Source organism: Selaginella moellendorffii, unplaced genomic scaffold (genome assembly GCF_000143415.4).
Source record: "Selaginella moellendorffii unplaced genomic scaffold, v1.0 SELMOscaffold_52, whole genome shotgun sequence".
NCBI lineage: Eukaryota > Viridiplantae > Streptophyta > Lycopodiopsida > Selaginellales > Selaginellaceae > Selaginella > Selaginella moellendorffii.
This window is the reverse complement of record NW_003314313.1, coordinates 677,192-701,034: the sequence shown is the minus strand read 5'-3', so window position 1 is coordinate 701,034 and position 23,843 is coordinate 677,192. Positions and strand designations below refer to the sequence as shown.

At 44.5% G+C, this 23,843-nt stretch overlaps 4 protein-coding genes and 1 non-coding gene across 5 annotated transcripts in view; 3 read left to right on the top strand and 2 right to left on the bottom strand.

Annotated features, from left to right (window-relative positions):
• Positions 1–68: 68 nt before the first annotated feature.
• LOC9635632 (subtilisin-like protease SBT1.5) lies at positions 69–3,035 on the bottom strand. The gene has a single exon (XM_002982034.2). The coding sequence runs from the start codon at positions 2,703–2,705 to the stop codon at positions 318–320; it is 2,388 nt and encodes a 795-aa protein (XP_002982080.2). The 5' UTR covers positions 2,706–3,035; the 3' UTR covers positions 69–317.
• Positions 3,036–6,401: 3,366 nt separating this feature from the next.
• On the top strand, positions 6,402–9,385 carry LOC9635631 (conserved oligomeric Golgi complex subunit 2). Its single transcript, XM_002982144.2, has 12 exons — positions 6,402–6,847; positions 6,900–7,076; positions 7,137–7,476; positions 7,540–7,701; positions 7,755–7,854; positions 7,908–8,096; positions 8,143–8,236; positions 8,286–8,477; positions 8,540–8,644; positions 8,706–8,828; positions 8,899–9,030; positions 9,085–9,385. The coding sequence occupies exons 1-12, from the start codon at positions 6,422–6,424 to the stop codon at positions 9,187–9,189; spliced, it is 2,145 nt and encodes a 714-aa protein (XP_002982190.1). The 5' UTR covers positions 6,402–6,421; the 3' UTR covers positions 9,190–9,385.
• A 611-nt stretch (positions 9,386–9,996) lies between these two features.
• Positions 9,997–12,633, top strand: LOC9635219 (probable serine/threonine-protein kinase At1g01540). Its single transcript, XM_024687076.1, has 8 exons — positions 9,997–10,199; positions 10,260–11,150; positions 11,204–11,308; positions 11,358–11,480; positions 11,560–11,730; positions 11,804–11,933; positions 11,997–12,206; positions 12,280–12,633. The coding sequence occupies exons 2-8, from the start codon at positions 10,354–10,356 to the stop codon at positions 12,397–12,399; spliced, it is 1,656 nt and encodes a 551-aa protein (XP_024542844.1). The 5' UTR covers positions 9,997–10,199; positions 10,260–10,353; the 3' UTR covers positions 12,400–12,633.
• A 1-nt stretch (position 12,634) lies between these two features.
• TRNAM-CAU lies at positions 12,635–12,706 on the top strand. The gene has a single exon. It is a non-coding gene; the product is annotated as a tRNA-Met (tRNA).
• Positions 12,707–12,917: 211 nt separating this feature from the next.
• LOC9635630 (glutathione S-transferase U19) overlaps positions 12,918–23,843 on the bottom strand; it is a 15,895-nt gene continuing 4,969 nt past the window's right edge. The window contains exons 2-4 of the mRNA XM_002982033.2: positions 13,649–13,747; positions 13,417–13,602; positions 12,918–13,369 (exon numbers count right to left, since the gene is read on the bottom strand). Coding sequence (XP_002982079.2) covers positions 13,001–13,369; positions 13,417–13,602; positions 13,649–13,747 — 654 coding nt within the window. The 3' untranslated portion in view covers positions 12,918–13,000. The remainder of the gene's footprint in view (positions 13,370–13,416; positions 13,603–13,648; positions 13,748–23,843) is intronic.

The following is a 23,843-nucleotide window of genomic DNA, read 5'->3' as shown; positions in this document are numbered from 1 at the left end:
TTCCTTCCATTTGGAAGGAAGACCACTTTCTCGTACTCTATAGTTATGGCGATCACACACACAAGAACAACGCACAAAAGCAGCCTTTGAAGATTCCCCACAATCCGTCGAAAATTTACAAAGTCACTTTGCTCTTTGCTGTGCTCGATTCATTGACACGCTTGAGCAGCAAGCATCTAAACAAGCTGGAAAGAAAAAGTGAAGACAGCAAACCAGATTGTTCCTCGTTGGTTGTTCTTGAATGCCTCCTTCTACTAACTTTGCTGGTGTGGTCGATCGAAACTTTCGCTGGCGATCACCACCGACTGATGGATCGATCAATACGGCTCCTGGCGACTGATCGCGATCGGGCTTCTCACCATCCGCTGGCTATCCGACCACGTCAAGAGCCCAAACACCGTCTCGATATCCCCGGGCACCACCGCCGCTCTCGGCGCGCTGATCGTCAGCGTGTAGCTCAACTTCTGGTTGAGCTCCGAGAACAAGAGCCTCTTGGGCACCACGCTCGCCTCGATTCCTTTGGGCACCAAAACGCTCGCAACGTACTCCGCCTTGGGCGATCCCACATTCGTCACCGTCCTCTTGAAACTCATCTTCATCGGCCCCTTGACGCTCTGATCAAACACCGCCGAGAAGGACGGATAGTTTAGATCGCTCGTCTTGGGCACGCTCTTCGGGCAAGAGGCCTTGGATCTCGTCACCATCCTCAAGTCCTTGGACGAATAGTTGAGGCTGCACAGGAACTCGATGTAATCCTCCCTGCCCAGATCGTAGACCAGCCCCGGATCCATGGCCGTCTCGGGGTTGACCAGCCCCGACCCAAAGTCAAACGGCGTTGACACGTTGCCGGTGGCCTCGTCGGACATGATGTTCTTGGTGTTGTCCACGAGAGAGGCGGTGGTCATGAGCGCGGATTTGATCGCGGCGGGGCTCCAATCCGGGTGAGCGCCCCTGAGCAGCGCCGCCAATCCACTGACGTGTGGGCAGGCCATGGATGTGCCGCTGATGATGTTGAATCGGACCTTGCGAGTGTCGGATGCCAATCCAGTCGGCCCCGCGGCGCCCGTCCACGCCGCCAGGATGTTCACCCCGGGAGCGATCATGTCCGGCTTGAGGATCTCGGGCGTCTCTGGATTGGGGCCCCTGGAGGAGAACGATGCCACTACCGGCGCTGGGGAAGTCCCTAGAACCGTGCCCAGGAATTTGATGCTCGCGACTGGAGATTTCGCCGATTTGATGTAGTTCTTGATAGAACTTCCAGCGGCATTGCCGACGGCGGTAGCTGGAAGGAGATGGCTGTCGGCGATCAGACCCTCGCCATCGGTGGGGGAGTTCGAGAGGATCATCCCGCGGCCGCCGGCGGCGAGAACCACGCCCCCCTTCTCCACCCTGGCATTGTTACCTCGATCGCACAGCACAATCTTGCCCCGGACGAGCTTGGGATCCAGCGATCCGGCCAGGCACAGGCTCGCCGAGTAGGAATCGCTGCCGTTCTTGCCCACAGAAGCGTCGGCGGAGTAGACGAGCGGGATCTCCTCCCCGGCCGCGAAACCCTTGCCGCTGTAGAGCGACACGCCCTTGTAGGACTCGCCATTGCCGAGCTTGACAGTGGCGGGAAATGCCCGGTCCATTGTGCTGGCACCAATGGTAGCGATCCACGGCGCCACGTTGGTCACGGACAGCTGACCTGGCCCCTGGTTGCCGCCTGACGTGGCAACGAACACGCCGCGCGTCATGGCGCCAAATGCCCCCAGCGCGATGCTGTCCATGCGGTACGGCATGACGCCGCCGCCCACGGACAGCGAGATCACATCCACGCCGTCCGCCACGGCGGTATCGAACGCCGCCAGAATATCCGAATCAAAGCAGCCGGACGTCCAGCACACCTTGTACACGGCAATGCGGGCCTTTGGCGCCATCCCCTCGGCGGTACCGCTGGCAAACCCTAGCATGTCCGCGCGGTACACGTACCTCCCGCCGGCGGTGCTGGCGGTATGGGTGCCGTGGCCGTCCGAGTCGCGCGGCGATTTAAACTCGGTGCTGCCGTTGATTGGCCCGCTCATCGCCTCGTAGCCGCGGAAGAAGTAGCGCGCGCCAATCAGCTTCTTGTTGCAAGCGGTGGATTCGAACCCGGGACCGGTCTGGCATATGCCCTTCCATTTGGAGGGAATCGCGGACATCCGGTGGTCGCTGAAGCTCGCGCTCTCCGGCCAGACGCCGGTATCGAACACGCCGATGATGACGTCGTCGCCGTACTTGGATTTGGGCCATAGCCCGTAGCTGGAGTTGAGATGGAGGAAGCCCGGGCTGTGGGTAGTGTGGAGCTCCTTCTTGGCATCTTGGACCATGGCCACAAATCCGGGGAGGCGCTGGATAGCCTCGGCCTGTGTGGGAGTGAGTACGGCGGAGAAGCCGTGGAGGACCGTGTCGTAGACGTGGAGGAGGAGATCGTCCGAGATGGTGGTGGCGGAGGAGGAAGAGATGGAATCAGTGGTGGCATCTTTGGCGGATGCTACGAGCGATGCGTACCAATGCTGGTGGTGCTGGAAGGAATCGGGCATTTGGGAGTTGTCCATATGGACAATGTAGCTCCTGGCGGCGGGCTCTTGCGCCGCCGCCACCGCCGCCGCCACCGCCAATGGAGCGATCGATCCCAGCAAAGAAGCGGCGATCCCGAGACCCAATGCGAAGAGGAGAGAGCCCATCTCAGCCAATCCCGCGGAAGAATCACACGCAACTACAAGCTGGAGAGCTTACTCGACGGGGGAGCGAAGAACTCTCGGGGAGAGACACGAAGGAGCAAAGACGGGAGGCATTTGGAGGAGGCGAATGAATGAATGAGATCGATGAGTGTCGGTGGTGGTGCTCGCACTGGAATGCCTAGAATATTTTATAGGGAAAAGAGAAAGCAAAGAAGAAGAAGAACAATGTGGAAGGAAAATCAAATCGGTGGAGAATGGGGCCCTCTCTCGGAACGGAACAACACACGGCAACGAGGAAACGGACGCCGCGAGAATGCGAGCAATGGATGATGAGTCTGTGCCCAGGAAAAAGTTAAAGGGAAAAAGAAAAGGCGACGCCACTCACACTCGCACACAGAAGCACAACAATCTCGCGCGGATCCATCACAAGAAAGCACCCGCGGCACGGTATATTCCACAGCGTCGCGGGAGTATATTCCACCGCCGTTGCCCGCGCGCTGCAAAATCCCGCGAAAACTGGCGGGTTATCATTATGCGCCTCCAACCGGCGGCGACGCCAGGGAACCACCGGCGGAGGCGGAGCGGAGCCCCTTAATTGGCATTAGTTTTCTTGTTGTAGCGGAAGCCAAGATCAGGCCATGATCATGGAAGCGATGAGGTCAAAGATCAAAGTGGTCTGTGTCAGTTCACACTGATTTTTTCACAGCATTTTCTCGCCACCCCAAGTTTCAACCCATGATGTCCGCGTGCTTGTTTGGATTAGCCTTGGGAAAGAAATTGAGCAGGAGAGGGTGAAATCCAGCAAAGGTCCTCCTGGCTGGCTGCTGCGCGAAGTGGCGTGGCGGGCGTCGCTGTTGTGCGTGGGCGTGGGCTACAAGCTGCTGCAAAGCTTTCAACACCGGTACGCGGTACCGTACTGACGACCTCCAGATTGCTTTATGAACCCGAGGTAAAACTAAATGATTAAAATTAAAGTCTTTCACTACAATCTAAAGGAAGAAAAAACTATTTTGAAGTGTTTCATAGTATTATAGTTTTATTTTGTTAATAAATGGATCTCAAATATAATCTTTATATTTTGCAATGACAAGCTGATATATTTCAATGTGAATCAAATAAAAAACAATAATAAGAAATTTAACAAGGTCAAAAAGAGTTTTTATTATCGATTAAGTATACTCAAGCATACAAAATACAAATACATTTTAAGAAACTTATAAATAAGAAAGTATAATTCTAAATGTTTAATAAAAATTAATAATATAAAAGAATAACTTTTTTAGTAAATACTTAAAATCAATATTCATCTTTACTTCTTTTAGAATTATATTATAATATTTTTAAATATAAATACTAATACAAAAAATTAAAATTATTAATTATGTTATTCATGCTGAAGAGTAGACCATTTTATTTGAGGACTTCGATCTTATAAAGAAGAACGAGTGCTACATAAATTACATCATAATTATTTGGGAGGCTATAGTGAAATAGTGTCTTTTAAACCATTGCCATGAGAACCCTTTTAATTTATTTTATCCAATTGAGGTGATCTCATAAATAAATGCACCAAAAACTATTAATGAAAATATAAAGAAGACAAAGAATCATGATTATACAAAAAATGAATGATCAATCAACTTGGATGATTGGGTATTGAATTTGGTCATACTTTGAGTTAGCAAAATGGATTTGAAGTGTACTAGCACCAACGCTGTTACTTGCGAAGATTATTCCAAGCATGGACAACATTATCATACACGGATTTACTGGTATTCTCTTTTCTTTTTCTCACAGTGTGGTTAAGTTATTTTATATTACTTGACTTCTAGGAGATGATTAACATTATCTTTCTAGGTAAAATCATTCAATTTTAAAAGAAAGTGATATAAAATTCTATTTTACTAAACCCTAGATTAGGGTATCCTAACCTAGGCTATAGAATATTCTATAAATATTTCTATGGTCCATAATATTGATATATTCTTTCTCAAAAGAAAATAAAACTAAATAAAAATAGATAAAAATAAATCTATAATAAACTTATCAACATCAAAATAACCTCACTTACCTTTAATTTGCAAAGAATTGACATAATGGTCACAAAAAAACTCAACCTTAATAAATATCTTAAATCTATTTATTGATTCTAAATTAAATAGATAAACCCCAAACTATATTTAACAAGTAGGATTGTTGAGGGTGGGATCCCTCAACGGCAGAGAATAAAAATCCATTTCTCAACTTTAAGATCCGTTAATTATTAATTCTCTATTAAATTAAAAATTTTGTTAACTAATTAATATTATAAAATATCTAACATTTTTCACTCATTGGTATTACATATGTCTATTGTACTCAAGAAAAATATTTATTTTATAAATTTTTTATTTGATAATATTTTTTGCCATGATGGTCACATTTCATTACATTTTTAAAGATAAAACTTCAATAGTATTATAGAATTAGTGCTAGTGTAAGTGGGATATTTTCTCATATAAATGGTATATTTATTACTAAATACTATTATGCTACTACTAAAACTTGATATACTTTTATAAAAATTAGAAATTTTAATTATTAATTAGATAATATAGTACTTAAAATATAGGAAAACCCTATAAATTATTTATAAACCTAATTATAAAGTTTTTGTTTATAGTTTTTATTATATGGTACACAAGTTAATAATATTACTTTTATTTTTATTAGTTGCACCATTTTGACTTTGTGATTGTTAAATCAAATTCAATAATTTATAATTTTTTTATTAATTTTAATCTAAATTGAATTATATCCTAATACATACTAAAAGTATGTTAATATAATTATACCAAAATTTAAATGCAAGGATACCTATTAAATAATATGCTGATACAATTATATCAAACTTTTTAAATTTATTGAAAGCAAAGCATTGCATATTACATAAAAGTTATGTTTATTCATTATGGTTATTTATTAATATCTTTAAATAGAGATAAATGTATTATAAATAATAAACTATTGTTTTTATTAATCACTATTATTTTTCACTAGATAAAAATTTTAAGGGATACAAGGTTAGTTTGCATGCTTTTCAAGAGAACTCTCAAATTATTTATTAATAATTTATAAAAAACAATGAATTATCTAGAACTAACAATTCAATAAGTATAGAAAATCATTAAAAATTTATTTATTTTAAAGAATGTGATACTTATCATTGGTTTCTGATTAATAATATATATATATATTATAAACTAAATATAAGATATTAACTAACTATTAATTATGGAAAACTCTAATTGTATTTATATCAATTTGCAGTGGCATGGAAAAAATTATGTAAATTTTTCCCATTTTGGAAATCAATAAATTTTACATCTTTCAAAGAGAAATAAAGTCATTTGCTATTCTATATAATATTTCTAGAGGTCTATAATTGATCACAAATAAGAAATTTAAAAATCATTTTACATAGAAATCCGAATTACTTCATCTCAAAATTTAAGAATCATATAAATTTTCCTTGTGAAAATTTCATTTTCCAAACCTTCACAATTGCATAAACCAACAACAATGAGTCCTTAGTGATGTGGTTTAAAATTATTAACAATAATAACCTTGATCATTCTTAGAATATTCTCAAACTATTTCAAGTTGAAAGATTTATTAAAGGTTTAAACTCAAAACCTTGACCTAAACTTAAAAAAGAGGTTTTAGGGCTATTAGAGGGCATGGCGTCGATGCTGTTTGGCGATGATCCGGATCCACTGCCGCTGTGGTTCAAGAAGGATGCATTCATGGATCCGGATTTCGACTGCGACGCCCACATTTCCAGCCTGCGCAGCTTCGTGCCGCTCGAGGCGCTGCGCGGCGAGCTGCGCAGTCACCTTGCAGCGCTCAAGAACGAGCTCGTCGAGCTCATCAACAGGGATTACAACGATTTCGTGAGCCTCAGCACCCAGCTCGTGGATGTGGACGGTGCCGTGCTCCGGATGCGCACGCCATTGCAAGAGCTGCGAGGTAAGCTCGTCACCGTGCGCGATGGTGTCGATGGAGCGCTGCTCGCGCTCCAGGACGCGCTCAAGCGGAGATCCGAGGCCTCCGCGTCGCGGGAGATTCTCGAGTTGCTGCTCGACACCTCTCATGTGGTTTCCAAGGTAAGATCGAGTGGAACGAGTCCTTTTATTTCGATTCCTAGCTTGCTTGCAGATCGAGAAGCTCTTGCTGGAGCTCAAGGAAAATAGAATTTCCAATGGAAATCTAGTGAGTGGCAGTGAAGGATCTCTGGATCCGGTCGACAACAGTGGTGACGACCCACGGAGTCGATTGTTGGAGCGAATTGCAAGTGAGATGAATCGTCTAAAGTTCTATGTTGCCCGCGTCCAGGTGAAGTTCTCTTTTTCGGAAAAGGTGACACTTATCTTTCTTGTCAACATTTCATTACAGGACTTGCCGTTTATCAAAACCATAGAAAAGAGGATCCAGAATGCCGATGCCTCCTTGAGAGAAAACTTGGAGAAGTGTATTAAAACGGGGCTGGAAAGGCGTGACGAGAAGGTTCTCTACCATTGTCTACGTGCTTATGCGGCTATTGACGACACTGCTGGAGCTGAAGAGGCTTTTCGTATCACAATTGTGGCACCTTTTGTCTCCAGGATTTTTCCTGGGAATTCTTCCAAAGACTTGGTGGGTGGAGGAGCTGCGGACAAGCTGGAGGAAGACTATAAACAGGTCGAGGCGCATATTGCTCGAGATTGTAAGTTCATGTTGGATATCGTAGCGTCTGGTAAGCTTTCCAAATGCGTTTTTCTTTTTTCGCTCGTTTTCTTATGGTCTCGTTTCTTTTCAGAAAACTCTGGACTTAATGTGTTCGATTTTCTTGGAAACTCCATTCTTAAAGAAGTGCGCTCAGCGATAGTGGCAGGCAAGCCTGGCGCACTATCACCTGGGAAACCAGCAGAGTTTTTGGCAAATTACAAGTCAAGCCTGAAGTTTCTATCGGTAGTAGAAGGTATGTAGCTTGGGTTTTGCTAAGAAAGACCAACTCAAGCATATCAATTTCAGGATACTGCCAGTCACAAGCGGCGGTTCTGGCTCTTCGTTCTCAAGCAAGCTATGCTGAATTCGTGAAGCTTTGGAACTTGCCAGCTTATTTTACCCTGCGGTACGTTTTTCACTTTGGAAGCTTATCAATGCATTCAGACTCGACCCGTAAAGTTTTCAGGAAATTGCAAGCTCTTTTGATCAAACACTCACTGAAGGCCTAAAACGGTGCCAGGAGAGCGATTTTGCATTCAAGTCCAGTGATAAGCTCCTTGAATGTTTGCAGCGTTGCTGGGATGAGAATGTGTTTGTTTCATCACTCTCGGACAAGTTTTTGAAACTAAGCCTCCAGCTGATCTCCAGGTACTACGTAATTCTTTCGTTGCTCGAGTATAACAAGCATATGCAGGTATGCACGATGGCTTTCTGCTGGTATGGCGTCACGAAGTGCTGCTGATACCAGTTCGTGGGCAACTTCGGCGTCTTCGGAAGACATTCTTTTGGTATATAAAACTTGCGCTTTGCTTGGTCTTACGTTTGTTTTGTCCGCAGCTCAGGCATGACGTTGAGCTTCTCCATAAAAAACTTACAGGATCCTACTTAGATTACGCTTTGGGAGTTCTCGGTCCAACCTCGGCAAATCTCTCCCAAAAAAGCATTCTCTCCGCGGCGCAAAATCTTCTCGACGTTGTTCCAGTACTCACGGATGTACTGACGGACACACTGGCTGATAAGTGTGTCGAGGTTCGTACCATGGGCTGGAGGCGTGCTTGGTCCGCTTAACAATTTGTGTGTTTTTTTTTCAGGAGCTCAAAAATCTGAAAGGAATCACAACGACGTACCGCTTGACGATCAAGCCACTTCCAACTCACCATTCACACGTTGCAACAAATCTTCTACAAGCTCTGAGGGTACAGATTCGTCCCCGAAAGTTTTCTCCACGGTCTAATATTTTCTCGCTGGGACTTGCAGGCTTTTCTTCAAGGAGACCATAACGCCTACATGTCAGATGCCTGCCGCTTGGAAATACTTAACTCTGTGGCGAAGAAGGTGACAAAGAACTACGATCAGCAGATTCGGGATCTCGTCGAAGGGGTAAACATCGTTGACAAAGCTGTGACGGGAAGAATGACAATCGTTTTCTTTTGTTTTCATTGGAATCCAGCTACGGAAAACGGAGTCATCCCTGTTGAGATTTCGACAAGCACGGCAGAGAACGGGCGCTGGACCCGATGCAAACGATGCCAACATCTCAAACACGGACAAAGTCTGCGCGCAGCTCCTCCTGGACGTCCAGGTATTCTAGCTTGGTCTTTCTTTTCCAAAAGCCTGAGCTTTGTTGTCTTTGAAGGAACACGGCCGAAAACTGGATGAACTTGGTGTCGATTCTTCAAAGCTGCCAGAGTTTCAATCACTGTGGGAATTTGTCTCTCTCCAGGAGAAGCCACACTCGTAGCGTTGCCCGTCAATGAAGGTCCTTTTCAATCTTCTTTTCTAAAGCGATTTCAAGCCACGCACTGGAGATTGGGTAAGTGGAAGTTCCATTGAAACGCCAACATCATGCCATCTATTGTTGACAAGGAATAATTTATATATTGTCCTTTACGAATTTCAGGCAAGAAAATAAAATAAACTTCATTCAGGCTATAAAATTTGGATCGAAAACTTTTGGTTCTTTCCATAGACAGTAGGCTGTCAAGCTCTAGAACTCTTCTCGACGCTACGTCCACGTCACGGTGACGTGTCACGACAGCTCAGCCGCCGTTGGTTCCAATCATAACAAGGCCAATGTATGTACCGGACCTTCATATGAATGAATCATATTGTCACACACCACAAGAAAAGCTGGCAGTGACCGTAGGCGTAGAAAATACCCTCCGCTTTGAAAGGTATTGCTTCCATCATGCTCTGCGAGGATCGAACCTGCCACCTCCGGGAGCCGTTACCCCAGGTAAAACCCACCATTTTTACTCGGGCCGGGTACCACTAGATTCTCAACGGGCAAGAAGAAATTACGCACACACTTCTTGATTAAACAGAGGTAAAGCGTGAAGCTAAGCCGGCATTTTTTACTCCGTTGGAATCTTGGGCATCTCTCCTTTTACCTTATGTCGCCCATTTGAAAATCGTGGCAGGGCGGTGAAGGAGATTTACCAAGTTTAGGCTTAACGACGGTTAAATCGGATCGGACGGTTTTTGTGGCGCCACGTGTGCGGGTCTTGTAACCGTTTAAGGTTAAACCCTAGGGGTAGAATTGTTTTAATTCTGTGGGTATTCTATGTTCTTCGTCAGGGGGATTGATCCATCGTCGTCCACTGCGCCCTCCGGAGCCCTAGCCGCGCTTGGCGACGATCGATGGAGCTGTAAGCTCTGGAGCGCGAGCGATTCCTCCAGCGGTGGCGGCGACCTCTGCAATGTAGTCTCGGCGCCGCATTGTGGCCGCGACGATCTCCGGCGATGTCCAGGGTAAGCATCGCGAGGCGCTCCCGAGAATGCGCGACTGACCGGTAGATTTTACGTTGGAAGATGTGTGGCAGAGCATCGGGTCTCTGACGCAGCGGCGTGAGGAGCAAGACTCCTCTTTCTTTCTTTCTGGATCTAGCGGGATTACCGATCGGCCATGGCAGGCGGCGGCTACCTCACGAATCAGCTGTCCAGGCGCACGGTGATCTTTGGATTCAAGCTATGGGTAGTGCTGGGCATCGCCGTCGGGGCGTTCATCGTCCTCATCCTCTTCTTTCTCTCGATGTGGCTCGTGTCGAGAAAGAAGAACACCGACGACAAATTCCGGCTCCACAACATCCCCAGCGAATCAAAGGAGATCCAGGAGGTCAAGGTCGATCATCACAAGAGGGCGACCAATGGAGGAGGAGGAGTGGCGCTGGCGAGGAGCGTCTCGCCACCGGAGAAGGGGCTGGAGAAGATCATCGTTCACGTCGACTGTGCCGTGGAGGAGGATCGCCACCAAGGCAAACGATTTAGCACCACCACCAGGGGTGGGAAATTCCGGGACAATGCCGCTGGCTACGTGATGCAATCGCTCTCACACCGCGACACACCCGAGAGAGGAAGCCCAGCGAGCGTCTCACACCAGAGTGTGAGTGCTACTCAGATCGAAAAGGAGAGCTCGAGGGGGCTGCCATCAAACCAAGCATCGTCTTCTCCCGATCAAACGCAGCATTCTTCCACTCCGGCAAGCACCGAGAGACTAGCTTCTCCCGGAGCTCGAGGTGGAAGTAAAGCAGCGGAAGTTTCACACTTGGGTTGGGGGCACTGGTACACACTGCGAGAATTGGATGCTGCCACGCACTGCTTTGCGGACTGCAACGTTCTCGGGGAGGGTGGTTATGGGATTGTCTACAAAGGAAAGCTACCGGACGGGACTCCGATTGCCGTCAAGAACTTGCTCAACAACAGGTAGGCCATTTTTTTGTTGTTACTCCGCACTTTACCAATTCTTGTTTGTGCAGAGGACAAGCCGAGAAAGAGTTTAGAGTAGAGGTGGAGGCAATCGGGCGAGTGAGACATAAAAACCTTGTTCGCTTGCTGGGCTACTGCGTTGAAGGCTGTCACAGGTGAGATAGTTTTCCGATTGGACTTTTAGCTGACTTTGAGCTCTGCAAGGATGCTGGTTTACGAGTACGTAGACAATGGGAATCTGGAGCAATGGCTCCACGGGCCAATTTCGAGGACAAAGTCGTTGACGTGGGAGGCAAGGATGAAAATTGTTCTCGGGACTGCCAAAGCGTAAGTCTTTGCCTTATGTTTATTCGACCACCCCGAGTTACTCACAGCTGTTTGATTCGATTGCTTCTCTGCGTGCCAGGTTAGCATATCTGCACGAAGCTTTGGAGCCCAAAGTTGTACATAGGGACATAAAATCAAGCAACATACTCATTGATTCAACTTACAACGCCAGGATATCAGACTTCGGGCTTGCGAAACTCCTGGGAGCTGGCAAGAGCCACGTAACTACAAGAGTCATGGGCACGTTCGGGTATATAACTTAGTACACAAGCATTTCTTCTCTCGACAGTCTCACGAATGGCGCGTGACTCTGATCTTTCCAGATATGTCGCTCCAGAATATGCAAACACAGGATTGCTCAACGAGCGAAGCGACGTGTATAGTTTCGGTGTCCTGCTCATGGAGGTCGTCACCGGAAGAGATCCCGTGGACTATAGCCGGCCTCCTTCAGAGGTACGTACATATAAAATTCACTCTGAGATACCTGTATGACTCTGGATTGCTTGCTCACGACAGGTTAATCTTGTGGACTGGCTGAAGCTCATGGTCGGGCAAAGGCGCTCGGAAGAAGTAGCGGACCCAAACTTGGAGCCCAAACCAGCGTCGCGAGCGCTCAAGCGGGCGTTGCTGGTGGCGCTGCGGTGCGTGGATCCGGACTCGTCGAAGCGGCCCAAGATGGGGCACGTCGTTCACATGCTCGAGGCGGACGAGTACCCGTATCGCGACGTAAGTGCTTGCAATTCTTGTGTCACTGGCAGTGCAGCTAAGATGGTTTCTTTTCCTTGTACTACACACGCAGGACCGGCGAGCGGCAAGTACCACTGCCGCCACAAATCGCCCACCAAAGTCAGCGAGAGGCGTCCATCAAGAGCAGCAGCACTACAGGGCAGCAGAGTTGCGGTCACGGTCGGTATATTAACTCGAAGGTTGTCAAGTTGAGAGGAAAGAAAGAAAAAAAGAGCACAGATCATTCAGGTATAAATCAAAGAGGCTGACAATTTCTGTTGTGGAGACGGTTCCAGGTGATGAATTTGAGAGAGGAGTGTTGTACCACACACATCTGACTCGTTTTTATGGGTTTTGGATCACAACTGTACAATAAAAATGGGCAAGTTCTTGGGCAAATTAAAATAAAAATTGATCACTTTCAAAATATCAGAGTGGTGCAGCGGAAGCGTGGTGGGCCCATAACCCATAAGTCGGAGGATCGAAACCTCCCTCTGATATTAATTGTTAAAAAGTCTTAACTACCATAAGCTTAATTTAATATTTGTCAAATATAACCTGTTTAACTATTTAGGGCTAAAATAATAAACTTTTATTAAAAGGGTTAAGATATTAATCTCGATGAGAATCTAAATTTTAAATTAGAATAAATTGCCAATATTTGAAATTATTCAAGATTCAAACTTCTATCAAGCCTTTGCAACAAATGGATACAGGTTATATACATCGGTTCTTCTTTATTCAAAGTAGTATTTACATATACATCGAGATTTCGAGTTTGGCACATCCTACCTTTATGCAGACCCGATAGCTCGCTTCCTGATAACCTCGGCGAATTCACCAACCTTGTCTGGGCTTGGAGTGGACTTCCTGATCGCTTCCACGGACTTTACGGCGTTCACCCACTTGTGGAGATTGGGCAATTCTTCCGGGCCTGGAAGCACGAATCCTCCCACTTTCTGGTAGCCTTTGAACCAGCAGATGAATGGAGCCAGAGCAACATCTGCAAAGTTCGTTGAATCGCCGCCAAAGAAAGGCTTGCCTGGAGCGATGGTGTCGAGAGCTTCATCGATTTTCATCAAAGCCCACTTCAAGTCCTCGCTGGCTTTTTTGCGCTCCTCCTCGGTGGTAGCTCGTATGAGTCGGCTACCGGCGTCATAGACCTGTTGGTAGTGAGAAACAAGCAACCTGGAAGAAGCAGCAAGTTTACCTTTTTGTCACCAAAGTCTGCCCAGAAGCGAGCCACAGCCTTTTCGTATGGATCTTCCGGGAGGAGCTTGTGAGGATTGGGCCACACACTGTCGATGTAGTCGACGATGATGAGAGACTCGCAGATAGGCTTGCCGTTGTGGATGAGAACCGAAATCTTAGCGTAGATTGGATTTGCCTTGAGAAGCTGCCTCCCGTTAAACACCATCCTGATTCACTCTCTCTCCACTTACTTGGCAGTGACGTGGCATCAGGCACTCCCTCTCCCGTCCGTCGCTGCTGCGCGCCCGCCCGCTCGCCCTCACGGCTCCCGCCCGTGCCCAGCATGCGCCCTAATTACTTCCACGTGGCCACAGCCCCAACACTTAGCCAAATTTCAATCATCGTAACCATAATTGACCTAAAAACTTTTATGATCAAGCATGGCAGCAGCATAAAAGGTAAGCAATCAATTCAATTTAATATTGATTCAAGAAAATCATTTAGGATCCCCCATGGCTTGATAAGGCCATGAAAAGGATTATTTTTGTGTAGATGATTTAAATTGGAATTTGTTTAAAGTAAATGAAATTATAACTCCTATTGTGTATATATTACAAAAGGATGTGAACAAGTTTCTAAATGGTGAAAGGAGAAGGGGTGATGGAGTGGATTTTTGGCAATTTTTTATAATTATTTCAAATCATGTTATATTGGATTAAATCCTCTCAAAAGCAATGAGCTACAATATAACACTTACAATAATAAGATATAAATTTTATAGTAATACTTTTTCTTCAAGATTTTTTTTCTGTTTATTTATTTTGAAAAATTAATAGCAAATTGATAATATTGATTAATAAAAAGTTCTAAAGATTTTTGGATCTGTGAGGTCCAAGTGTATAGTTACGATGTTGTATACTAATATTAATGTAGTGGAATTTTGGTAACTGTCAGATTGGTTTTAATTCAGATTATTCGCTCCTATATATAAACTAGGGTTTTTGGGCTAATTGATATACATATTTATATGTTCTCTTTCCATATTTCAGCACTCATATTGGTGGAGGTGAGGGGTAGTTTTGATTGTCCTTAAAGAATGCTGAGATTTAGGATTTTGGTTTAGATCTAACTTTTGCATTGTTTAAATCTCCTTTTTCTTTTAGTTTTTCTTAACTTCTTCTCTTTTGTTCATTTTTTTTCAGTCATCTTCATGGTAGAGCAGTAGCCTCCTCCTCTTTTTACTCTGGAGTAATAATTAGTGCAATTGCTTAATGCTATGCAGTTGTAGGGTAACAATCAGACTCAGTTAATGGCAACATTTATAGCATGTGGTACAACTCCTCTTGCTCTTGTTGCCAATACTCATGTTTGACCAAAGTTCTTCCATGGAAATCCTAGGGATGATGTGTATTATTAGTTAGGTCACTTCATAGTGATTGCCACATATCATTCTTGGGATAATATTTGATATTTGCATGAGTTTCCTATGTATTTCCAAGGGATGGCATTGCAGTGGTACAATGGTTTGAGTATAGCCACTTATGAGAATTGGAGTATTATCTTTAAACATGCATTTGGACATGTTGACGATTGAGATGATGCCTTTTAAGAATTGCATTATCTTTGTTAAGGGCCATCTGAGTCAGTGATGCAATTTAGAGTTTGTTTCCAAAGCCTCTTACTTTGTGCAAAGCTAAATATATCACAATGGATTAAGTTAGGAATGTTGTGGCTAGCACTTCATCAAGATTTTTGCATGCACTTACTCTAGCCACTCTTGACCATGCCCTTTGCTTAGCACAATATTATGAGATGTCAATTCTTTCAGGTCTCATTGCATGTCTTTTAGCTCAACTTCCTATTAGAGATGGTCATGTTCCAATGTTGCTACTGCCTGAGTTTAAGGACAAAGGCAAGGATGTGGTCATAGCTATGATGTTTGGGCATGTGATGAAGTTGGTCACACTTATTAGCATTGTTAGCATTTTCTAGATTGGTGACTTCCATTTTCTAGGTGAAGATCTTGGCATGAACAATGTTTTATTAATGTTGCTATAATGGAAGATTTGGACACTGAGATACATTTGGAAAATGAGGAGTCAGGTGAGTAGTGGAGGGATCTTGTGTGAATAAGTCAATGACCCTTTCATTTTTTTTTCAAAAGTATCATCAAGGGGTTCACTTGACATTAGTAAATCTAGTGTTTACTTTCCAAACTCATTTTTATAACAAGAGGCTTTATATTATTTTCTTTATGTTAGTTAATACAGGCTTAAGTTTATTTTTTATTGCTTGGCCTGTTACCATCTACATTTGCGTTATATGATAGAGCTAGTTTTCATTCTTTGTAGCAATGGCTATACATATGTATATGCATGGGATAAGGTGGATTTGGTTGTGCATATGGGCAATTTTAAGCTTGAGTTATAGTCATTATGGGTGGTGCCAAGTCAAGCTTTTAACCTCATCCTTGGTATGGATTAGTTGTGGCATAATCATACCAAGTGTGATTTTGAAACTTCCCTCCCTTGTATTATACTTCTTTATATTTCTTTCATTCTTCTCACTTTTTTACCTTTTCATCCCTTTGCTTCTACCTTTGCTTCCATCACTTTTGTCTCTCTATTACTTCCTTCTATGTTTTCGTTTTGTTCCTCTATTCCCTTTTTTAATCCCTCTAATGGTCTTTGTATTGTAGCGGTTAACCGGCTCATGAAGGAGTATGCCGATCTTTTTGAATTTGACCTATCATTTGGGGCCAAGATTGTAACATATCATCCTATTCCAACTAGGGATGCTTGTCCAATCAAAGTTCCTATTTGTTATCGGTCACCCAAAGAGATTAAGATTTTACATACAAATATCATAGAGATGTTGGAAAAGGGTGTTATTTGAAAGTTGTGGAGTCTTTGGGTATATGAATTTTATCTTGTGATGAATCTTAATGGGAGTATTTATTATTGCATCGACTATCGTTTGTTAAATGAAGTGACGATCTCAGATGTATAACCTCTTCCTCGCACTACTAATCTTTTGGATTGTCTAGGGAAAAGTTGTTAATTCACCAAGTTAAATCTTACTTCTAGGTATTAGTAAGTACCGATAATTGAAGAAGATATTCCTAAGACTATTTTTTGTATACCATTTAGTTTTATATAAGTTTTTGATGATGTTGTTTGGTTTGAATAATGCTCTAGAAACTTTATAGCAGATGATGGACAAAGATTTTTGTGATATACCAAAGATGACTCTTGACTTCATCGATAATGCCTTGATTCACTTGAAGAGGATGTGAGAAGAATATATCCGTGATGTTTGTAATGTGTTGGATCAGCTATGGGAAATTGGTTTAAAGGTGAAGCAATTAAAATGCATGTTTGGTTCTAAGGACACGATTTATTTTGGATACCATATTTGTTGTGAAGATTTGCAAATTGATCCTAGAAAACTTGTGATTGTTTTAAAGTTTTATATTCTAAAATGTGTGAATAATATATAATGCTTCTTGAGCAAAGTGTAGTATCTCGATTGTTTTATTGATCATCTTTTGATCACACTGCATTGTTGTAAGTGTTATTGAAGCCATTAACAATCTTTCATTTTGTCTGTGGACTGTGAGTGGGCATTTATGGATGTCAAAGAGGTATTGATGACTCTTCTAATTTTGGCATATCTTAACTATATTCAATTTTTCATTTTGCAAATGGATTCTTTTAATATTGGTTTTAGAGGTACGTTGATACAAAAGAGCCTAAGTGTGTTTGGTCAGTGCCATCCTATTATATATATCAACTGTACATATCATGAATGTGATTTCGGGTATCGAAAGTTACTTATCGGCTAGTCCTTTTGGATATTATTTCCTTACTACCACGACAGTAGGAAGTCAATATTGCTGGATCCTTTATTAGTCTTCACTTAAGCTAGTTGAGAAACTGGTTATCACATGTGCACTTACACCGGAATGGCACTAAGGAAGGAAATCCTAAGTTGTCATTTAGTCAAGCATCCGTCAGTGGTTGTTGAACTTGATGTTTAGTGTTCACAAGGTGTAGAGCAAAATTTACCTTTTCTTACAAAGTTCATAAAGCTCAAACGATTAAGCTATGGATTTATAAGTTTTGCGATGGGTTTGAGAATCCTGCATCACTTGCTGATGACTTGCTATTTCAACATTTACATTCTCAATATTGCTTTAAAGATAATCTTCTATATTTTATGGGGACAAATTCTGATAATCATTTATAGTTGGTGGTGTTTTCGATCTTTATTCCATCCTTTTTCTATACTTATCATGATTCTCCTATTCTAAGTAGGCATATAGGACATCATTGTGTGACCGAGAAGTTACGTAGGTCTTTCTATTGGCCGGCAATGTAATGTGATGTTATTTTGTATGTGCGTAGTTGCATTTGGTGCCAAGCTCATAATACTCCCCCTTGTGTTGTAGAAGGACGGTTGAAATCAAATGTAATTTCCCATCCATTAGAGTTGGTGTCATTTTGTCTAATGGAATCTTTTCCATAATTGATTGCTAGCAATGAGTATGTCATTATTACTTCTGACTACTTCACTTGTTAAATGGAAGTCGATAGATACTTCCTCCTCAATCAAGTGATGTTCTAGTATTCTTATTTGGAGTGGATTTTTTTGGATAATAGTACTACATTTATAGCTGAGGTATTTCATGTTTTAACATCTTAGTATTACTGAGTATAATATTGTTTTATGTATAAGCGTATAAGTCCTCTGTGAGACACAAAATCCCTAGGCCCCAAAGTGGAGCTGGAAAGGGTGCCACGTGGTAGTGGCCGAAGCGAAAACCAAACGAGCATAAGACGTTTGGACTAAAAGTTCCGATTCGAAAGGTCGAAAGCGGGAGTGGAACTCCCAACGAAGTGCTCATGGAACGAGCACGAAGCGAGCAATAAGTGAGGCTCCAAAAAGGGACCCAAAAGGACCAACACATGACACGTGGAAGTCCGAGATGACCCGAGTTGGAATCCGAAGTGGAGTCGAGAAGGACCCCGAGATGGAGTCCGAGGTGGAGTCGAGGTGGACCCGAGATGGATCCAAGATTGAGTCCGAAACGGACCCGAGATGGAGTCTGAGATGGACCTGAAATGGATCCGAGATGGAGTCCAAGATGGAGTCCGAGATGGAGTCCGAGATGGACCTGAGATGGAGTCCGAGATGGACCCGAGGTGGAATCAGAGATGGACCCGAGATGGAGTCCGAGATGGAGTCCAAGATGGACCCGAGATGGAGTCTGAAATGGAGTCCGAGATAGAGTCCAAGATGGACCCGAGATGGGGTCCGAGATGGACACGAGATGGAGTCCGAGATGGAGTCCGAGATGGACCCGAGATGGAGTCCGAGATGGACCCGAGATGGAGTCCGAAGTTGAGACCGAGACCGAGACCGAGACCGGGACCGAGACCGAGACCGGGACCAAGGCTGAGACCGAGGCCGAGGCCGAGACTGAGCCCAAGCCCGAGTCCGAGTCTGAGTCCGAGTTCAAGTCTGAGAGGGTGAAAGCCCAAAGCATTCGTCTCCCAGACTCTGGGGGGTTTGGTGAGCTCCAAAAGTATAGTAGGGGGAGGACTGCAGTGGAGCCAGTTGGGCCAGGAAAGGCCAATTTGGCCCAGGAAGGGCGGACCTAGTGTTGGGTGATGAGCTGCCCACTGGGAAGTCCAAGACTAGAGTGAACACAAGCCGACAAGCAGGGTAGCTTGGTGAAGTGTTCAAGAGCCAGCTCTAGTTCCCCCGGGAGATCGATTGGCCGATGCTCCTAGTCCAAGTGTGGGTGGCACTACCTACTTGGATACTTGTCATGGCTCAACGGAACCTCGCTCTAAGCCCATGGCTAGAGCACCTAGAGGCAAAAGGCAGGGAGAGTACCCATGAGGCCTGCGTAAGGCCATGGTGTTCCGAAATGTTGTCCCAAAGTCCCAAATGGTGAAAGGGAAGAGGAGTAGGCCTCTAATGCAGTGACTAAGGATACGGTCACGTGGTGAGGAAGTCCCAAAGGATAGTGGGACTTAGCGGTCAGGCCTGCGGGCCTCGATCCAGTGGCAGTGTTGGCGAACACGGCCATGGACTAAAAGGGACTGGGTGGGGACTGGAAAAGAGTTGTCGGCGAAAGCTATTCCCCATGTCTGCAGGCATCCTAAGGATGCTAAGGAGTGGATCGGGGATGATCACTCATGGATGGATGGCCTAGTGTATGAGAGACGGGATTGCAATGTAGGTGGTGTTGGACCACCGGTGTGACCAAGGTGAATAGGTATGGCCTTAGCGTAACGGGCCGATATGTCGGTGGTACCTTGGGGTGTCGATCATGGGATCGGACACGTGGAGCACTTGGACCAAGTGCTAAGGTTGAGTGGCATGGATGCCATTCTCGGGGCTAGCAAGCCCCAAGTCCTGAGTTGGACTTATGGAGGTTGTGAATGAGACTCTTCCAAGTGATCGGAGGTGTGGTTAAGTGACTAAAGTAGAATGGAAAAATTAGTTGCTTACAACTTGGTATTGGAGCTGTTCCTTAGTCCGACTTTTATTGGTGCTCAAGTATATCACCACTGGTGTTGGCATCGGAAGGTCCGAGGAGTGGGCCTATCCTTGCGGAGTAGCAAGTTGGGAAGACATGGCTCTCTATTACAGTTCACATGTGAACTTGTAAACGAGGTGGTGGATAGAAAAGGGTCAATAATGGAACAACTTTGGGATCTTGGGAACAGTGCAAGGTTTTCCTTATTGAGTTGAGGATGTGATCCGGATGAGCATTTGGCTCATCAAATTGACTAAGGTAGTTATGGTAAACAACTATAGTTGGGATCACGGGAAGGATAGAGACTCCAAAACAATAAAGGAGTCATAAGATTATCCTCACATAGTTGAGGCAAGTGCTCATAAATTTGAGACTGGAATGGATGACCGTGGGAGGTCAAATACAGAAGAGGATACAAGTCCTTGAAATGGTAGCCGGGGCTACCTTTAATAAATGATGGAACAACTCAAGGAGTTGGAGGTGTACTTAGAGGATGAGTTGGTATTCTCATCACATGGACAAGTGGTCATAAGGGGTAAGAGGTTGCCCCTAGAGAACAAATCAAGTGTCAAAGTAACACTTGCAAAGATGGTCCTTGTGAGTAGGATATGAATACAAGGAGTGGTATTCTAGTGAGCTGGCACCTCAAAAGTAAGACATTATGGGTTATCAGATTGGCAAGTCCGAAAATGCTAGATGACTCGAGTAGAGTCAAGGGATGATCCTAAAGGATTGGTAAAAGCATTTAGACTGAGGTGTGTGGTGCCCCACGAAGGATGGGGAGGTCTTAAGATCCAAGTATGAGAACAGTAGGTATCTCATTGATGGCAGAAAGTGCCATGCTAAAGTCGTGGGAAAGAGTTTCCCGAAAGAAAACAACTTTGACACAAAGTTGTGCATAAACTCTATGGTGTAGTGCTAATGGATAATTGGCATAAGAAACAACCATGTTGGTTTTGGCAAAAAGACCTAGACACAAGCAAGAAGTGTCATAAAAGTAGGCTCGTGGAGCCGATGGTGTGGAGACACTGAAGGTGCCAAGGCGTGCTACCTTGAGGTCAAGTTGGCGGGTTTATGAAAACCCTGTCCAAGGGAATTCCAATGGAAATGGGAATGGCATAGCCTAAGCTAGAAGGCATGCGATTAGAGTGTGGTGACCCAGATAATGATGGAGGTGTGGAAGCACCAGCAATGAGTTGGAAGACTTGACAACTATGAGGCAACTAAGCAAAAGGTGCAAAGTAATTGGTTAAACTAGTAGAACATAACTACCTAAGACCTCTTATTGGGGTAAAAACGTTAGATATACCCTTATGAGGGATAAATTGCTTATGCTGTGAGATAGTAAGTCAATGTCGTAAAGGGAATGCTCATTGCCAAAGATGCCATCATTGGGACACCCAAGCACTCTAGAACACCAGAAGGTGGTGTTTAGTGTCATGAGGGCAATGGATAATGCCTAAGGGACAAAGTCCCTAACGAATGAAGGATAGAAGGTGCTATCCAAATGTCCAAGGTTGTGAAGACGAGAGAAGTCCGTCTACCCAAATTGGACAAAGCCAAAGGGGATTTTGGCAAGGCTAGGGATGGGCATATAAAGGCCTACAAGTAGCAATGGTAATCCTAGGGTATGGGATTATAAGGTGAGCAAACCCGGATTGAGGAACCACTCCTAAGCTGTCGGGTAGGTTCATCCCTATGAATACTTGCCAAAGCATGGTAGAAAGTGCAAAGTTATCTTCCTAGTCTGGAGGAGAATGACCGAAAGAAATGTATGAGGCCAAAAGGCAAGTAATAAAGGGATAGAATTGAACCATAGGAATTGACAGGCATGACCAAGGGTGGTTATGCAAGTAGGGAGTGGAGAATCAAGTGGGCGCTCAAGCATGTTGTTATTAGCGACCGGGATGCCATGGAAAGTCAAAAACATGGGATTGTCCATGTTAGACTATATGGCAATTGGAAAGCTTGCGAAAAGAAAGGCCTTAGCAAGCTAAAAGAACAGAGTTCTTTCGAAAGGTTCCCAAAGACAATTCTAGGTAATTGGATACCTAGAAAGCGAAGTGTAAATGGTTCATAGAACGCGTGAAATCAGAATGGCGCAGCAGAAGCGTGGTCTTGAAGTTTGCCATGAGGCAAGGCTATCAAGGTTGGGGAAGTAATTCCCGAGTGTTCAAAGAGAGGGCTTGAACGAAAGTCAATGGTTAAAGACTTTCACGCTTATGCATGAACTATGTTACGGTAGCCGGATGACTTGCTAAGTGAGATTGGCAAGTCAGGGGGAACAAATACCCTAGTTGAAGGTGCTAACTTCAAAAAGGGTGGCCCATGGGGCCAAGCATGGAGGAGTCCATGCATGATCATAAATATGTCAAGTGAGAGGACTTGGCAACTAGGTTCCTAAGCTGTGATCTGTAGCACGCTGTAAATATAAGTTGGTGCACCCGCGTGGGGAGTCACGCCAGGCATCTTGTGAGATGCCGTCCGTAGATGCATATACAAAGGTTGGGTTCGAGTCCCGACCCTCTAGTGCTTGGGTTCGAGTCCCAAATCACTAGGGCGTGGTGATGGTTTGTAATATGAGGACACTCATATTTCGGTGGTCATGGACTCTCAGTGGGGAAACTGGTTTGGGCACACCACCAAGTGAGGGATGCCTCGGAGTCGTGATGCACGGTTAGATTGCTTAATGTGAAAGCTCGGCATATCTAACTTGAACGCTTTGGTGCAAGTGGCACCAAGGACGTGGTGAGTGAGATGGGGACACCTAATCTCAGTTGCTATGAACCCTTGGCCGTAAGGGCTGGCTTGGGTGCACCGCAAGTGTGGGGGATGCCCCCAGGGTTATGGTCAACAACTTGAAGGTCTAGAAGACCAAGTACCTCTTGGCAACTTTGTTAAGGTGCCAAGGTGAGATCACTAAGTGATCTTATGGCCAAATAAGGACGAGGTCCTTGGTTGGCTAAGGAAGGAAGTTCCTGGTTCAAAATGTTGATTTAAACTATTTAAGATGGTGTGGCTTGGTCAAAGTGATCAAGTGGGAAGAGCGCTTAAGGGAAATAAGCTGTGTCTGTGCAATGGCATAGTGAGTCCGAGGAAAGTAGTCTCTATAAGAGACCCATGGGAGGGTCACGAAGGTGGGCCGTGGATAGAGCCCATAGCAGAAGATGCTAAAGAGACTTACTATGAGTGAACATCCTCCGGACTTGGCAAAGAAGAGTCTTTGCTATGGAACCGAAGGGATACCTTGAAAATGGAGGTAGCGATCCTGTGTTGCTGGGTGCAACAATCAAGGATAGGAGAAAAGGACTAATGGCCAAGTTTGGGCCATGGAATTTAATGGAAGGGATCCAAATGGCAAAGTTAGCCAAGGAACACTAATGTGTTTGATGCTAATGGCTTGTGGGAAAGGAAGTGGACTTCCGAAGATGGATTCCTAAGTGCTCCAATTTGGCAAAGTAAAAGCTCCAAGTGAGGGAGCGGCAAAGTAGCCAAAAGATAAAGCTGTGAACAGCCCTAGCACAAAATATGATAACTGGAACTCAGTGCCAAAGGTGGCATGAAATCAAACAAAGGATGATGGTGCCCTCAAGTGGAGAACTTCCTAGGATGAGGAAGTGGAGTTGCACAATATGTGCAATGTAAAGTGTTGGAGACACCTAGGAAATTGACTTCGAGAAGTCAAAATTAAAAGTTCCAAAGTACAAGGGTTATATCGATGGAAAGTGAGACCACTCGAGAATGTGTAGTGGGATCGAGTTAGAGAAGGTGTCTCTAACAAGTTTAGTGAGAACTAAACCAATAAAAGGAGAGAACCACCACAAGTGGTCGAATGCGCCTCTAAGTCGGGGAGGCTATACTCCTTAGGGATGGACGAAGGCGTGGTGAGCCTTCAA